Below are 17,955 nucleotides of genomic sequence, written 5' to 3'. Positions count from 1 at the left end.
ACAGAGACCTGTTGCTGCCTTCATAGACATAATAAATAGCTTGTTGTTGACGGTCCAATCTGCGTAAACAGACATCTGTGTCTCCAGACTAGAACATGCTGACAATAACACCTCCATGGGTAAAGACATTCTCTGTGACTAATTTGTGCTGTTATCTTGGGGTTTAAAGTCGATCCACCAGGATGAGTTGGGCAGAATGTGAGACCGACTCAGGCACTTCTGATGAACTTTGAGAGTGTCTCTAATTCTCCTTGGCCAAGCGTCAATAAATAATACAGCATCAGACATCAGAGGCTCCTGAACACTTTCTGAACTCCTGACCTTTGACCTTTGACTTCTTCAACTTCTCCACAACAAGACTGACTGACCAAGAAAATGATCAGTGGTTGAATCCATAGCAGAAGTGATGTTTGCATTCTCACCGTATATTACAGGAAGTATGACAGTAGTCCTGTATGTCGGACTAAAATACTTGATGCAGTTTGAGGAATATAAACATGTTTCAACACTTAACAGTTTGTTATTGTGGTATAAATACTGAAACTGAAATATCGGCACCAATATCACAATTTTAAAAACAATACTCGCCTTCAAACTGGATTCTTGGAGAAGCTGTCCTCGTATATCATTAACAACATTTCTAATTATAAATGCATCAGTCTGATATGATTTGATCTGGAACATTTTATTTTACTATTTGTTGTCATGATATTTGTATTTTGAATGTTGATGGGATTAAGAATCATTCGTCTCCAAGCTCTTCATTTCCTTTGAACAATGACGCCGTGTTCTTCTGTCATGATGGACCAGAAGAACCAAATCTGATTTTTTCTTTGACTAAGAAAACCTAAATGAAATGAATCTCTTATTTCATCAGTGAAGCTTTTTACTTTGTTTCATATCAGAAATAATTCACACTTTTGTCAGCTGTGACATTTTCCCACACAAAGCTTGAGCTAGAGTGGTTTCCAACAGTTTCATGTCTGATGTTCAGCGTCTTTATTTCTTTATTTCTTCATATGTGGTAAAAGTTGAAAGCTTTTATTGGTCCTACAGAGTTTGCATGCATGATGTTCTGCACGTAAGCAGCTAAATGAAGAAGCTTCTTAGTGGTTATGAAGCATTCAAAGAGCACGTATGATCTACACTGACAGGATGCTGTTTGTTTCTTCAGCACATTTTTACAGACTCGTCTCTTTAGCTGCAGCTTCCTCTTTGGCAGAATGAATAATCCACATAATGTCATTTTAAAAATCTCTTCTGTTCGATCACAGCCCAAGTTTGAACTTCTGTTTTGATCACTGATGAAGATCCTGACTTGAACTGACCTGAAGGTATGTACTGTAATGTTTCCTACCTGTTGTAACTGTAATGTGGTGTTGGACAGGACAGCAGACTGCACGGTGTCTACTGTGGTTGTTTTTCTACCAAATCTCTTCAGTTTTAAAAAGCTATTCTCAAACAAGGAAGTTTTAACCTGAACGATGTTTCCCTGAAGATCAAAACATCTCCTCAATGACATCACATATTTTAAAGTTTAGCAGCCATCAGAAAGTTATTTGCCAAAGGTTTTAATAATCAGGTAATAATTAATCAAGTAATTTAAGTGTGATGATTTGCAAAATACAGACAAATACATTTCTGACATCTTAAGACCAACTTTAAGGCAGCAGGATATTTTTTACAGCAAATATTTGATGGACTGACAAAGAAACTGATCAGTAGTTAAAAACATAATGAAGATAATTGTTTCCACTCATTTTAAATGTTACACTGAAACATTTTAGTGTCTTCAAGAAATGCACAGAACTATCGCTCAAAATAAAAATACAGATGTAGAAAAAGTTTCCTTCACATGAAATATATGTACATATTGCCAATAATTGATAACTATCATTTATTTAACATTGATGCATTGAGCAGTTTGGTGTTTTTTTGATCATCAGATTGGAATACGCTGCTTTCATTTTAGTCTGGGTTTTTTTTTCATACCACATCCTGTTTCAATTTCTTTTAGAAGGTCTACCAGTGGCTGATGACAGAGGTCAAAGTTCATCACAGCTGTGCAGACACATTCAGTACAGAGAAGGTGTCTGGAGACTCTCCAATGCATACAGAAAGAAACATGTATTGTCATCAGGACCACAGCATATGTGTGTGATCTGATGCTGCTTCAGTTCCTTTTCAGTTGAACCATCATGAGCCAGTCAGGAACTGAGCCACCACCTGAGATTGACGCATGGACCAAAGAAGACGTTCACCGGTGGCTGATGACAGAAGTCAAGATTCAACAGACTTGTGCAGACATCTTCATTGCAGAGGAAGTGTCTGGAGATGCTCTGATTGCATACAAAAAGAAAGATGTACTGGACTTAGGAATAAAACACGGTCCTGCTGTCAAAATCACATCTCATCTAGAAAGGCTGAAGACAGGATCACAACACGAGTCACTGTGTCCATCTGATGTAGAACACTGGACAAAGGAGAAAGTGAGCGAATGGTTACGGCAGCATGTGAAGGTCGATAACAAAAAGGCACAACGGTTCCAAGATGAAGACGTGTCTGGAGATTGCCTTGTTTGCTTCAAGAAGCAGGACTTTCTGGATCTGGAGCTGAAGAAGGGGCCTGCTGTTAAGATTCTGAACAAACTGGACGGTCTAAAAACAGTGACGCAACGTAACAGCATGGGCATGGGAAGATCGCAACACAAAAATAAGACATATCTGCCAGTGGAGAAACAGGACCAGCAACCAGTGTCACAGGAGACAAAGAGGAAAGGAAGTGCTGAGGTAAAACTGAAGTGCATTTCTGTTTGTACTGCTGACGGTGAAAGAATCTGCACAGTAATTACAGATAAAACAAGATGTGAACTTTGTTTTCATTTAATCTCTTGCAGAACGCTACCATATTAATCAAGGACACCCTGGAAAACCTCTATGCAAAGGATCTAAAGTCTTTTAATTTGGAACTACTAAAGTACAATAAATCAGAGTATAAACCCATTCCTAAAGGCAGACTGGAACATCAGGACATCATTGACATCGCTTTGATGATGACTCAGTACTACAGATGTGACGAGGCTTTACGCGTCACCATAGACATACTCAACAACATTGATCAGCGTGAACTTGCTTCACAACTGCAACGCAACATGGGTAAGAAAACTCTCTCACTCCACACACACTGTATATTTACATGTTTTCTTAATGTTAGAAATGCCGTGAAACGTCTGGAGAGGTTCAGATTGAAGCAAACTGATTCATGCCTTCTAAAACTTCAATTCTAACAGCAGTTTGTTCATTAACTGATGAATCCATTTACTCATTTGTTTATGTAGATCAAGGGAAGCTCCGTCCTAAACATCCTGCCAATAGACAGGAGACAGAGGACATAGTCACAGAGGACATAGTCACAGAGGACACAACGGATGCAGTCTCACCATCCTGTTTCAGGGTGAGATGGGGATGGAAATGTTGTTGGAGTCTTTGCTCCATGAAAATGAATGCTTCATGCTGCACGTCATGAGATAAAAACCGATCCATCTTTTTAGTGGGAGCTGGACGTCACAATTCTTTTTACTGATTTTAAATGAAAATGCCAAAGAGGAATTAGTTTCAACTAGTTTTCATTTTATTGTTCTTTCTGGAGTTAACCCTCTGCTGTCCACAAGACGGCTGCGTTGAACCATTTTGTCGTTTGCTGACTGAAAGTGGAGGAAGAGCTTCAGTGCCTTCACACCAACGTCCACCTTCAGTTCTCAGTGATCTTCAGTCACCAGCAAATCCAGAGATTGTGAACAATGTCATCTGATGACAGACTGGTAATTAAAAACAACCAATGCCTAAAAACTGGTCCATACTGTAAACCTATGGAAACTCATCAGAACTCTGTAATCCATGGCCAGTTGTATCATCCAGTATCTTAGGAAAACTCTGCCTGTTGTCCAGTTAAACTGTATCAGACAGATCTGAGCTCTGATGAGGATTTCTACACCCAAACTAAAGAACTTGAAAATCGCTTCAAACAAAGAGGCGATGAAGACAGTGTTGTAAAAGCACCAAGTCCATTCATCACTTATATTTCACTCCAGCACCCATCGATGTCGAGTTTTGTGATATGTGATGTGTTTTACATTGTTTTGTGAATTGACACTTTCGGTCTGGTTCATAAACCCTATTGTAAAATTTTAGCCAGCAGATTTTTTCATTCATCCTGAGGGAACATCAACATGTTTTGTCGTGTAATATGAATTGTCTGTCTGTAAGAGGTCATATTGCTTAGGTCCCACTTGGTGATACCTGAAGTAGTTTATTGTCCTCCTGGATCCACATTATTCACATGTATTGTATCATTTACATGTATTGAAAATCCATAATTAAATGTCTATATAGCATGTTTTAAATCTGTTATTTACTCAACATCCAGGGACCTTCCCTCTGTCCTCCCATTTGTCCTATTTTGCTGAAATTAAAAATGATTTTTTAATTTGGACTTCATGTAATGCACGTACACAAAATGATCCAAACTGCTGAAGTGAAGAAGACGTCGAGTCACAGGGATTTTTACCTTCTTGCCTTCTTCAAGGCAAACCTGACTCTGCTCTAGCTCCTTCTGCTGGTGCACAGCAATCTCATAACACAGATTCTTAATTGGATTGATGTCTGGGCTTTGATTAGGCCATTTCAAGACATTTAAATGTTTTCCTTTAAGCTACTCAAATGTTGTTTTAGCAGTGTGCTTAAGGTCATTCACCTGCTTGAAGGTGAACCTTCACCCCAGTCTCAAATCTCTGGCAGACTGAAACAAGTTTCCACTAAAAATCCCCCTGAATTTAGCGCAATTAATCATCTCAATATCTGTCCTATGGACATATATTCCAACAGAAGTTGTGAAGCTTTACAGCTCCTTCAGGGTTGTCTTTGGTCTCCATGGTGCCTGTCTGATTAATACCCTCCATGTCTGGTGCTTGAGTTTTGGTGGGCGACTCTCTTGCCAGGTTTGATGTGGTGATTATTAATGATTATCACATTTGTTTTTATTACATTGTTTAAACAAGCTACATGCAAGCCTCTTTTTTATTTTTATTTTTCATTTCACTTCACAAATTTGTACTATTTTGTGTATATCCATTACATGAAGTTCTAATAGAAAGCTATTTTAATTCCAGGTTGAAGGCAACAAACTTGCACACTAATGTAGATCAATAAAGTTCATCTAGGATTTTCCATAGATAACAATGTATTAAAGACCAATAATAGCTCAAGGTTAAATGAGATTTGAGCTGCACACATTCAAGAAGCCTGAAGAAAGGAACAGACCAGATAAAAGTCTGCTACTGATCCTCTTCAGCTGTCTGAGCGATCAGCAAGACCTACTATCATAAAAATGGGTCCCAGTTTCATTTGACAGTAGTTTTATTTTTTCATAAATATATACATGTTTTGGCAACTGTTACATTCCTGACTCAACATGAAGTTCTTAGAAAGTTTTGCATGTATATATTATTACATGTTACGTTTTATTATATATATAATATATATATTACGTTTATTACTCGTGTTTTTAGGGCTCAGTGAGTGTGGATGTTAATGATCAACAGAAGAAGTTGTAAAGTTGTAAACTGACACTTTAAAGACTTTCTTCCGCTTTCTGTATCAGTGATTATTTTATCAGAGCTGGAGCGTGATCTTCAGATCCTTTTCTATATTGAGTCAAGCTCCTCTGAGGGTAAGAATGTAAAGAATGTAATGTTTCCAAGCTGCTTGTTTTTGCATTGTGCTATATCTTTTAACCTAAAAACTGATACATATGTAGATTCAACCAGGATACAAATGTTTTATCCTCAATAAAATGAAAATAATAATAATAACAATAAAATATTTTCCTGAAGTAAAGTCTCTAAATACTTTGTCCTGTGCGTGGGAGAGAAGCTCAGCTCCGCCCAACACAGGAACTATCACAGTGGAGAAAAACAGTCGGGCAAAACCACACTCAGGACAACGTCTTAAAAAGCATCAGGGTTCTGCTTTGCTAATCTTACCTGTTTCTCATTTAAAATCAGTTTGAATTAGTTCTTCATTTAGTCTTCATAACACTTCAGTTTGTCTTGTGTTTTGTTTGTTTTATGATTAGGTATGATTCTGTGTGTGGCACAACCACACTGCTTTGAAACTACTCACAGGAAATGATGAGGCAGGGGCGGGCTTCTGTTTTTTTATAGGATATACTTCCGTGAAGACAACAAGGAAGGTAGAATTTTCACTGTGTAGTGCAGGATTCATGACAGCAAAACCTTACGTAAATAGACGACTGTGGACTTATATTTCTGTTCAGTATATCATCAAACCTCTCATGCTCCAGGAGAGATGGTCAGCAACCCAAAAAAAAGGACATCTCAAGGTGAGAAATGATTTGGTTGTTCAAGCTTTAATAGAGGATTTTGTATTTAAGCTGAACAATGAGTTCTGAATCTCAAATTCTGAATTAGAACTATGTGTCAGTTGTCTCAGCGGTGCCTTCTTGATTATTACTTCACTGACAAATACCTTGGCAGGAAATGGCTCCATTAATCAGCAGGCGACATTTAGGGTGTAATATGCAGTTCAAACCACACCCTGTTTGTCAGGCAGTGGTGGCTGACAAGCACAGACTGCAAAAACAACATAATCACACACAGAGCTTGGTCTGTTTTATTGGGAGATTCTACAAGGATTTTTATTTTTTCCGTCGGAGAGGGCTGTCTGACAGCAGTGGTGAAAGTAACAGTGTAGACAAACATTAACATTCAATCATGATGATTGATAGATCACCACGATGGTGGTTTATAGGTACTAGGGCTGTAGTGATACACTAATCTCATGATACGATACTCAGCTTGCAAATGCTGGACAAAATGAGTCTGATTTTTGTCATATCACACCTCAAATATTACTAGTGAAGAGTTTTTGAATTAATATATTACTTTTAAAACCTTTGCCTGACATACATGTGCAGTTTTTCAACCAAATACATGAAGAACAATAAAATAAAAAAGGTCCTTGGGCTCATTTTCCTCAGGCATGCCACTGAGCAAAGCAAAGAGCCTCCAGAGAGTTGAGGGGAACCTGTCCTTCAATAGAAATAGTATTTATGAAGTTATTCTGTCACTCTGCTCTGTGAGCTCCCTGCACTCTGCTCTACAGACACAGCTCTCTCTCTGTTGTCCCTCCCCCACAAGACCACAGAGTCCTTTGATTGGCTAGAAGACGTCATAGATACCCTCCACTTGAAAAAGAAACTAGTCTGCCTAGTAACATTTGTCCATTCGCTGACTGTGCTTTCAGTCTGCCGAACATCTATTTTTTCGATTGGTCTTTTACGCAGTGGCATAGAAAAAACACTCTCCATCATAAACCGTTTCAGAGATATTCACAGATATGTAAAACTTTAGACTTTTGGTCCATCCCCAGAGGATAAACCCGAAGTGGTGGGATCACTTCTGCTTTAAGCATGAAGGTGCTAGATTTCTGTTCGCTGCCATTCTCTTGAATCTCCTCACTCTGACTGTGTAAACAGTAGGGATGGGCATTCGAATAAATTTCTTTGATAGATCATTGGGAAAATTAACGATCAATTATCAATTAATCATTATATTTTTTATATTAAAAATGCAATAAAAATACAAATACAATGTTGTTTCTCAATGAAATCTTTATTACAAGAAGAACAGTCCAACTCTTATGGCAGTTAAACCTGACGTTCAATGGTTAAACTTAAAGATATGCGGTGCTCTAAAGCAGCAGAGCCTGGAACAACTCTTAAACACAACTGAAACAGAAAAAACTGAAACTGAAAAAAAAAAGTTTTTAAACAATCATATTAAACAATAACTAACAAAACAAAACAAAAACATAATTATACTTCGAGAAAGACGGGGGAAAGTAAGGGAGAGATTACCTAACATTTAATTACTTAACAAAGCCTGATATTACCCGATGCAGATACAATGCAAATCCGTCATTTATGGCCAACTGGAGGGTGTGTGCAAAGCAGGCAACGGATATCCAGAGCACTCTGGTGGGACTGTTGGCAGCAATGATATTGGCCGCGTTGTCAAAGACGCATGGACGCAATAACTGCCTTCAAGTCCCCACTGCTCTACAGCTTCATTCATTTTCTCAACAAGGAGGTCAGCTGTATGCCGGCCTGGCAGGATTTCTGTGAGCTGGACCACTGAGTTCATTCGCCAGCCATCACTGATGTAGTGGCAGGTGATGGTGCTTCAGTTCTTACCAGTCTGGTGATGGAAAGTCGTGATGGAATATGATATGCTGCTTCAATTAAATTAATCAGGTCTCGAAAACCTTTGCCCTCAACAATACTTAAGGGCAGGCTATCCATCTCAATCAATGAACAAATCCCTTGGGTAATTTTCTCCGCTTATTGTGCATTGCAGCTCCTCCGTGTGAACACTGAGCTGATGGTCGGCTGAGAGCAGGATGCACTGACGGAGGCACGTTGTTCAAGTGGTACATCATTGGAGTCGTGGACGTGTTGTACTTATACACGGCTTTGCAGTGAACTTTGTTATTTTTTAATTCAAAATGGTCCCACGCCACACTTCGCCGTGACCTCTTCATGATTCATTTTGATATCTACAGAAACTCGCAGGTAGCTGAGTATACCGTTTTCTTAGTCAAATATCGCCCCCGGTTGGTAAAATGTTTCATTGCTGCCACACAGTGAAACTCATTGCATTACTTCAAGACTCACACTACACAGCGCAACCTTCATTTAATATCAAAGTTTGATCTATAAAAAAAATTCACGTTATCGACACAATTCTTAACAATTAATTATCGATCATCGATTATTCATGCCCATCCCTAGTAAACAGGAAGAGGAAGTTGTAGTTCTCTGTGTACAGACAGTATCTAGACGGGTAACTTGCTAGAAATGCTCTGCAGCGACACTAGCGGCTGATCACTCTTCCTGCAAAGCCAACGGGGAAAATGGGCAGCGAGCAGTGCCGGGCGGTACACGGGATTTGAACGGGACTTAATGTATCGATACGCACGGCTGAAAAATCGATACTTTCTGTGGAAACAAAATATCGATATATATCTTAGGATCGATAAAATTGCTCAGTTTTTATAGGTACGTGAGATTAATTAGTGGTATGGGTGCCATAAATAGCCACAGCTGTGAGTAATGACATTTGGAGAACCCTGCTTATGAAACACAATCTGTTATTTGCAGTGCTTCTCATTGACATTAAATGGGCATTTCTAGGCCTGGGACGATAACACATTTTGCTGGACGATTACTGTCCCACAAATGATTGCATGCATGAACATGATAATATATCATGTTTATATCATATTCCTTTAATGTGTCATATTTCACTCTGTTGTAAAGTTCAGGAATTGCCATTTGTGATGTATTTTCTCGCAGCCAATTCATACTGTCTGGCTTTTCAACTGTATTAAAGGGCAGCATTTCTTTTACGATATAGCGAACTACACCTTCTGTGAGTGCACACCATTTTGCGCTGTTCCATTTATATTTACTTTGTAGACCAAACGCCTCAGTGAGTGTTGACTGTCAGGACAAAGGCTCTGCATCTCGAGGTGCAGTTTTTTCCCCAGCTGGGAAAACTGGGTCGGGTGGTTATGCTTCAGGTGGGCATGAACGTTTGTTGTGTTCTGGTATAATTACTGTTTGTTGAGATACTTTTCTATGAACTGCATCTGAATTACAGCTTTTGTTTTGATTGTGTTTAAAATGTCCAGCTTGACTTTTCTTTTATGCAATTGCGTTAAACTATATTTCCACCTCTTATAAAAAGGCCAACAGTGTGATATCTCTGACATTTCTTTTAACATTGAAGTTGTCTTTCTTAAGACAATATATCTTCTCAAATTTTCAATTATTTAATCTTTAATTATCTTAACTTTCTTTTTAGGTGATTCAAAATGAAACGTTCAACAACAAAACCACCACCATTTGAAAAATGGACTAAGGAAGACGTCCACAGGTGGCTGGTGACAGAGGTCAAAGTTCATCAGACTTGTGCCGACAAATTTAGTGAAGAGGAAGTGTTGGGAGATTATCTAGTTGCCTTTGAAAAGAGAGACATATTGGACTTAGGAATAAAACACGGTCCTGCTGTCAAAATCACATCAGCTCTCAAAAGTCTGAAAGAAGGATCAGTGCTTGAATCAGAATTCCCTGCATATGTGGAAAACTGGACAAAGGAGCAAGTGGCCCAGTGGTTACTGCAGCATGTGAACGTGTACAGCAGATATGCAGAAAGGCTCCAGGAGGAAGATGTTTCTGGAGATTGCCTTGTTTGGTTCAGGAAGCAGGATTTTCTGGATCTGGATATAAAAAGTGGACCTGCTGTTAAGATTCTGGCAGAACTCCGTCAGTTGAACAAGAAACCAGAGCCGACACTGCAACCCATCCTTCACACCGGCACCGACCAGAAAGAAGATCCAAAACCAACTCAATGTGAACAGAGCCTGATGACAGCAACCATACAGCCGGAATCAAAAACAGAAAAAAAGGTGGAAAATGAATCTGAAAAAGTTCTGCAGCCATTTGATAAAGGAGGAAAGGAGGAAATACAACCGGCTAAGACACAGAACCTGGGGGCCAGGAGAAAAGAAACTGTGGTGATAAAACTCCTCTTATTTTACAGATTATAATAGACCATATAAATATTAGAAATATTAATTATAATGAATAATATAACTATTAATATGTAAAGGCATAATGAACCTTCAGGATTTATTTATATTTACTTCTGTTTCTTCCTGCAGAGACTGCGCACAGTCCCACCAGACGAAAGCAGGATCACTGTGGAGATCCAGAAAACTCTAGAGGATCTCTCAAAAGAAGATTTAAAACGTTTTCATTTCAACTTAAAAGCATACACCGAATCCAAGTATGGACCTATTTCTCTGAGTAGACTGGAGGGCAAGGACACCATGGACACTGCTAAGTTAATGACTGACCACTATGGAAGCAGGGACGCCCTACGAGTCACAAAAGACATTCTCAAGGAAATCAATCAACGTGATCTCGTCCGTCAGCTGGAAAAGAGCATGGGTAAGACAACCAATGTAAACAGATTCAAATGGAAGTTGCAATAATTAGTTTCATAAGCATTTTGTTTTAGTATTTCTTTGATGGCCTGCATTAGTCAGTAATGAATAAAAGAGAATTTTCAGTCGTATCGTGCAGACACGTACCGAATCCCATTAACTCAGTTACTACTTACTACTGTCAACAAGCCCCAAAGACCAAAACCACAAAAACATTTGACTTATCCGACAAAAGAATTATCTGTGTTTTATAGATAACAGTGTCTTCTTGCTCTGTGCTAGTGAGCTCCAATATTCTGACTCAGTCTCAAACACACTGTCCTGGCTGCCAAACTACAGTGAGCAGCTGCTTTGGGAAATTAACAGTAGTATGAACCATATGAAGTATAAAGTAGGAACCGATGGACTTGAAGCTGAGAGACAGACACAAAGTCAGAAAGGACTAAAAGACATTATTAGTTGTTGTTTTTTAATAGGCTTTGCTGACAATAAGATAAATAGAGAATAACACACATCTTTATCTTTTGTGGTGCTTTGTGTGTTTTCTGTTTTGCTTTTACTAAATGATGCATTTATTTCACTGTTCATCAAGGTCAACTAGAGCTGCGTCTTCCAAAAGAAGTTTTGAAGAAAGAAGCTAACCAGGGTGACAAACTAAAGAATTTGTTGACTTGTGGTGGGAACTCACTGGACAACTATGACAGATTTGTTGTTGTTGTAAACAAGAGCAGTCCAGAACAACTGCAGTATCTCCAGTTTTTGAGCAAGCTGAAACTGTTCTGTGTGTTAGATTTTGACCCCAACTCTAACAATTCAGGTGGGCTGTGTAATTCTTACAAAGATTCAAGGGTGGCCAATTTGCATAACCCATCACAATATCAAGGACAGACTGAATCAGTGATAAAGAAACTTAATCTCTGTAAACAGACCAGCTGGGTCTTCTGCAATGGCAGACATGACCTTGATAGTGACTCGAACAAGGAGTTAGACTATAGGAACTGGCTGAGGAAATCTTGCAGAGATGTAGAGCAGTTGGTGTCATTAATTTGTAACCCTGAAGTTCTTCTCCATGGAAGAAGTCTCATCATATTCCTGCTACTTTCACCTGTGGACACTGAGAAAGACCCAGTCTTTGACACCTATAAGTCTTTCATAAAACACACTGGAGAGGAAAACATAATCACTATTTGTGAATCTCAGAGCATATATTTCAAATGGAGACAGCTGATACAAGAAAAGTGTGACTTTGACATTGGCTCTCTGTCCATACATGAACTAACGCTAAGTGAGATTAATGGTACGATAATGGCACTGGGACCAGTCAGTCAGTCATCTGAAAGGCTGCTTCCCTCTTCTGGTTCCAGCGCTGTTGTCCTGAAACAGAAGGATGGAGATTTCATGACTGCTTTGGATATTTTGTGTCTGAATCAGTGTGAAAACATCTATGATGAAAACAGTTCAGAGTTTAGTGACTTCAGAATCAAAGTTGAGGAGGAATTCTACAGAGGAGGCAAAGTCAAATGGTGGAACTTCTACTTCTGTGACAAAGACAAGGCGAAACCATTTGTCAAGCGGGACAAGTACAAAAATGTGAAGAAGATGATAAGGCAGCTGAAAGATTCAAAAAACATGTGTGATCTGCTCAATCTGTTTCACCATCCAGGCTGTGGTGGTACCACATTAGCAATGCATGTGGTGTGGGATCTCCGTCAAGAGTTCAGATGTGCTGTGCTGAAAGACAACACACTGCCAAAGACAGAAGTTGCCATCCAAGTCAGTAGGCTCATGAAACTTGGAAATGAGAAACCATCTCCAGTTCTGCTGTTAGTTGATGATTCAAAAGAAACAGATAATCCTTATGATCTTGTGAACTGCATACATAAAGCTGCAGTGGAGGACAGCTTAGATGTGGATGACGCTCCAAACTGCAAAGTCATCATCATTCACTGTGTTCGTTCCCATAACCCCATAGAGCAATACAGAAAGCACAAAGATCCAATGCAGAGTCTATACATTACTGCTTCACTGACACCAGAAGAACAGAAGGAGTTTGAAAAGAAACTCAAAGAGCTCAAAGAAACTCATGAAAAACCTGAAAACTTTTACAGTTTCATGATCATGAAGAGTAATTTTGATGACAAATACATCAATGATATTGCTCACAACACACTGAAGAATGTAGATTCCAGCTCAAAGGAGGCTAGACTGTTTACCTTTCTAGCTTTACTTAACACCCATGTGGCAGAATCTGAAATCTCTCTCTCTCTCTGTGAAGATTTTTTGGGGATGAAAATGATTTGCTGGAAAGAGGACAGTGTAATGGAAAGAATGAAGCCATATTCAAACTTCCTCATCATTGACACAGTTGAGGAGCTGGGAGGATACAAAGGAATCCGAATCCTTCATCACTCCATCGCTTCTGCATGTCTGGCAGAGTTGGCAAGAAGCTGCAATTTAAAAGTAAGTGATATCACTATGGAGGTCCTTCAGTGTGATCTGTTCTTCAGCGTTGGAGTTGTCAAACACAGATTCATGCTCTCAATTCAAAGAATGTTGATTGAAAGACAGCGCAAGAAAGATGGAGAAGAGAGAGAACCATTTTCTCCTCTCATAAACAAAGTCCACAGCCAGCAGGGGAGGCAAACTGTCCAAGAAATCTTTGTGAAAGCATCATCCAGGTTTGTGACCAGTGCATCTATTCCTCAGGCATTGGCGAGATATTTGTACATCAAAGAGGGAGACCACCCAGAGGCTCTGAAATGGGCTGAAAAGGCCAAGAAAATTAAAGAAAACCCATACACGTTTGACACAATTGGGCAAATCCACAAAAGCAATTTAAAATCTAACAACCAGAGAGAAAAGCAGGAGACATTGCACAATGCAGAAGACCTAAACACCAACATTAAAATAGCAGCTAATGCTATCACAGCATTTAAAAAGGCTCAGGAGTTGGCAAGGACATTGGATGAACATGAGGAGGAAGCTGCTGATGATGAGTCAGATGACTATCCCAGAATGTCATATAATGTTTATGGCTATGTGGGTGTGCTGGAAATAGTTTTCCTGCTGTTTGAGATACTGGGCAGACTGCCATTCTTTGAAGAAAGTAATCCAATGAAGAAGAAGTATTTGCAGAGTTTTCTGCAAAAAACAATCCCAATCACCAGCGTGTACAAGGAGGACAATGAGACCAACAACAGATACGAGGAGATCATCAAAGAACATGAACAGTTTCTCCTCACTTTGAAAACTGAAGCAAAAGAAACGTTTGAAATTCTTGGCGATTACTTCACGTATATAAAAGCAAACAATTCTGAATTTGATTCAAAGAATCGTTGGACCATCTGTTGTCATTTTAAAAAGTACGTAAGTCTTTTTTGCACTACACGAGAGGAAATGAGAAAAGAAAAACAAAACAATCCTAATCTCAATCTAAAAATCGATGTTGAAGAAAAAAGATTGTTTCTTGAGAAGAACCAAGCAGATACATTCACAGGGATTCTTCAGCATTTGGACAAACCTCCCGAAGAGATTGAGAGGATCACTGAGTGCTATGCATTCTTGCAACGGCAACAACAATTTATCAACAAACAACAAATGACAAAGGAGACAATCAACTACATTTTGTCAAACATAGTTCTTTACCTTTTGACACCAACATCGAAACACGTGAAGCCTCACAGCGACCTTTCCGCTCTACTTTTGAAAACTCTGCAGGATGTAGGACTTAGATATCTGTTCCCAGATCCTTACTACCTGGCTCTGCTGTTATTCTGGCCGAGTCCAACGGAGGTAAACACAGAGATTGTGACGTATGTGAAAGCAATTCGAAACTCGTCTTACAAGCGCCTGACTCAGCGGTTTCCAAATAGGAACACTGTTGCCCACCTCTACTTGGGAAAAGAAGACGGACTCAGGAGACTTGTTTCTAAACCTCAACTAGATGAGAATTTTAAGAAGATGCGCCGTGACACCTTGGCGCAACTTTGGCGAAATGGAGATATATTTAAAGACAAACCCATCATCAACCGCCTTCGTCGAGTCAGTGGAACCATTGAGCAAGGAGAAGTGTTTGCAAATTATGGAAACCTGAAAATCCCTGTTCGTCCAGCTTTCTTAGCTGGTATAAGAAGTGGTTACAGCACAGAAAGGGTTTCTTTCTACCTTGGTTTTGCTATTAATGGACCCCTTGCTTATGATATCCAGTATGACAACTAGGATATTGGATTGTAAGTGCAAGACAAACACTGACACATGAACTGTACAGTAAGAAAGAGAAGTGTGGCAGCCAGTGATTAATTTCAATGGATTTCGAACCCACCTTATAAAAACACAACCCGAGACAAGCAAGACAGCTTGCAAAGGTAAATGCCAATCCTGTAGCTCTGGCTGTGTGTGTGTTTATATTCATTTTATTTCATCTTTTCTAAACATTCTGTCTTCTTTCTGAGGGTGTCTTGTTGTCTGTGGCACATTCACTAAACGGTGTGCTATTTATTTATCTGCAAGTACCAATGCAGTACTTAAGGCTAGTTAATTATACAAACAAGCACTGATACATGAACTGAATAAGTGTGGCAGCCAATAACGGAAAACACATAAACATGAGGAAATGATAAACAAGACAGATTGCACAGGTAAACACCAATCCTGTAGCTCTAGATGTTATTGTGTATTTGTTTTTATATTCTTTATATTTCTTTATATTCTTATTCTTGATGTCATTTAATCTTTTATAAACATTTGTTTTTCACTTTCATAGGGTTTTTATTGTTTCATGCAGATGTGGCACATTCACCAAACTGTGTCCTCTTTGATTTATCTGCTAATGTAAATAAGCATAGTTAATTATAGGGTAGTTCAATGTACAAACAAGTGCAACACAAGCACTGAGACATGAACTGTAACTGATAATCAGACAGAATGCAGGGTTCAGTTCTAATCCCACAGCTAGAACTGTATGTACATATGATTTTATTTGTATATTTCTTTGTCATTTTATCTTTTATAAACATTTTGTACACACTTATTTTGTTTTTGTTGTTGCCTGCTGCAGTTTCAAACTGTCTCTATCTGCAAGAACAAACAGCATAAAACAATATTTAAGACTGATGGTAAATTATTTCTTATTTTCTCAAAGACAGATCGAGGAGCCCTGGATCTCCCAAATACCAACTGAGAACTACTGAGCTACCATTATGTTTAATATACATGTTTTGTTTTTTTACTCTACATTTTATTATAAACTTTATTAAACAATCTGTTGCCTTTGAGTGGAAAATGAGCAAAAATCAATAATTGCTGTGGACATCTGATTTTCTATGAAGGACATGATCTTACCAAATGAATGTCATAAAATATAAATAAAAATAAAATCATGTGTATGGTCTCTAAATTGTTTTAGTAGTATGTTTTCATTATAACTGTACATCAAACTCACTCCGATTCAAATCATTTCTGAAGAACTCTGAATATACAGTACTGACCTTTGACCTCCTTACCTTACCCGCTATAACATACCTGCACATTAAAATTATTATCACATTAAAAAATAAAGACAAAACAAAGACGTTCAAATTTGAAAACTTTTGAACAACATCTACAGTGGTTTAAGAATAAATGATAACTCTCTGATCGGTACATTAATAGTGAAATATAATAACTGTTGGTACAGGGACATCAACTGAAGGAGGAAATCATTGCTTAGAATATTACATAGTGTTATGTCTTGTTAAAATCAGACAGATAAACCTGTTAGCTGTCCCTCAGCTGACTCTTCAAAGTAACTCCCAGAAGTATGGATCATCAGTCGTGGTCTTGTATGTTTCTCATTTTTGTACCAGCTGTTTTTTATTTGTTCTGATATCAGGGACAGACATTACTGCTGTACCCAGAGTCATCAGGAGTACCTGTGGTGTTGTGCTGCCCTCTGCTGACATTTGAAAACAGAACTGGACTGTAGCTCCAACAAGTGGACAACAAGAGACATGAGTCGTTGTTCACTCCAACATTAAAGTCCGCAACTGCAAGAATAAAACAGATATTAATATTTAAGCAGGTAAATTAAAAATAAAGATTAGATTAGTCTCTGCAGCACACACACACACACACACACACTGTAAACTATACCACTGGCCAGACTTGTTTTCTGAATCAGTCGTGACGACTGTAATAATCCATGAAGCCTCAGTCTCTCAAAGTCAACACTCAGAAGCTTCATTCCTCTGACGGGCTAATGAAGCTTCAGTTACAGTGACCCCTCCTGCAGTCTAATTAGGCAGGAATTAGATGGTGGACAGGAAGCTTTTAATTACATACACACACACTGACTATGTTCTATTCACAAATAAAGATCGATGAGACAGATGAGAATATGAATGTGTCTATTATGTTATTGAGGAGTGCTGTGCTGTCACTCAGGTGTGCTGATTATGGAGGATGGAGCACGGTCAGATTGTTATTGTGGTACATTATTTTTCAAATGTCTTCTTTTGCTTACATGACACCAAGGACATCACTGAAGAACATGAGACATGAGACATGAAACAAACATTGAAGAACCTCTGAGCCCGTCAGCTTTAGCCAACATTAGTTACCGTGTTATCTAACCCCAGCTATATTATCTGTTGTTGTGTTGGGTCTCCATGCTTGGAGCTCACTAACCTTATTTTTCATCAGTTGTCAACAAAGTCGAACATAGCGCCCTTAAAGAAGCAACTTCAGCTCATTTTGTTTTCATCTTTCATGCAGCATTTTGTGAACGGACAGCCTACTCCTGAGTTCCCAACCCTATACACGCTGTATACTTGTAATAGACAATAATATACCATAACATATGAAAGAACTTACCCAGCAGTGCAAGAGCATG

The 17,955-nt window shown here is 38.8% G+C and overlaps 2 protein-coding genes across 7 annotated transcripts; both read left to right on the top strand.

Moving 5' to 3' along the window:
* Positions 1–271: 271 nt before the first annotated feature.
* LOC109139682 (uncharacterized) lies at positions 272–5,815 on the top strand. 4 transcript variants are annotated; one of them, XM_019263925.2, is made up of 5 exons: positions 272–1,334; positions 2,018–2,089; positions 2,189–2,789; positions 2,897–3,155; positions 3,338–5,815. In XM_019263925.2, exons 3-5 carry the CDS (start codon positions 2,199–2,201, stop codon positions 3,523–3,525), a joined length of 1,038 nt encoding a protein of 345 aa, XP_019119470.1. In that variant the 5' UTR covers positions 272–1,334; positions 2,018–2,089; positions 2,189–2,198; the 3' UTR covers positions 3,526–5,815. The 4 variants fall into 4 exon arrangements, with proteins under 4 accessions (XP_019119470.1, XP_019119472.1, XP_027145709.1 ...); XM_019263927.2 differs by lacking the exon at positions 2,018–2,089; XM_027289908.1 differs by having other exon boundaries at positions 2,018–2,789.
* A 270-nt stretch (positions 5,816–6,085) lies between these two features.
* On the top strand, positions 6,086–16,469 carry LOC104938184 (sterile alpha motif domain-containing protein 9). Of its 3 annotated transcripts, none has more exons than XM_019263924.2 (4): positions 6,086–6,399; positions 9,944–10,652; positions 10,803–11,091; positions 11,680–16,469. In XM_019263924.2, the coding sequence occupies exons 2-4, from the start codon at positions 9,954–9,956 to the stop codon at positions 15,303–15,305; spliced, it is 4,614 nt and encodes a 1,537-aa protein (XP_019119469.2). In that variant the 5' UTR covers positions 6,086–6,399; positions 9,944–9,953; the 3' UTR covers positions 15,306–16,469. The 3 variants fall into 3 exon arrangements, with proteins under 3 accessions (XP_019119469.2, XP_010752845.3, XP_027146352.1); XM_010754543.3 differs by having other exon boundaries at positions 9,944–10,655; XM_027290551.1 differs by having other exon boundaries at positions 9,944–10,658.
* The last annotated feature ends 1,486 nt before the right edge of the window (positions 16,470–17,955 follow it).

Source organism: Larimichthys crocea, chromosome XVII, assembly GCF_000972845.2.
Source record: "Larimichthys crocea isolate SSNF chromosome XVII, L_crocea_2.0, whole genome shotgun sequence".
NCBI classification, from domain to species: domain Eukaryota; kingdom Metazoa; phylum Chordata; class Actinopteri; family Sciaenidae; genus Larimichthys; species Larimichthys crocea.
This window is presented reverse-complemented; position numbering and strand designations above follow the sequence as displayed.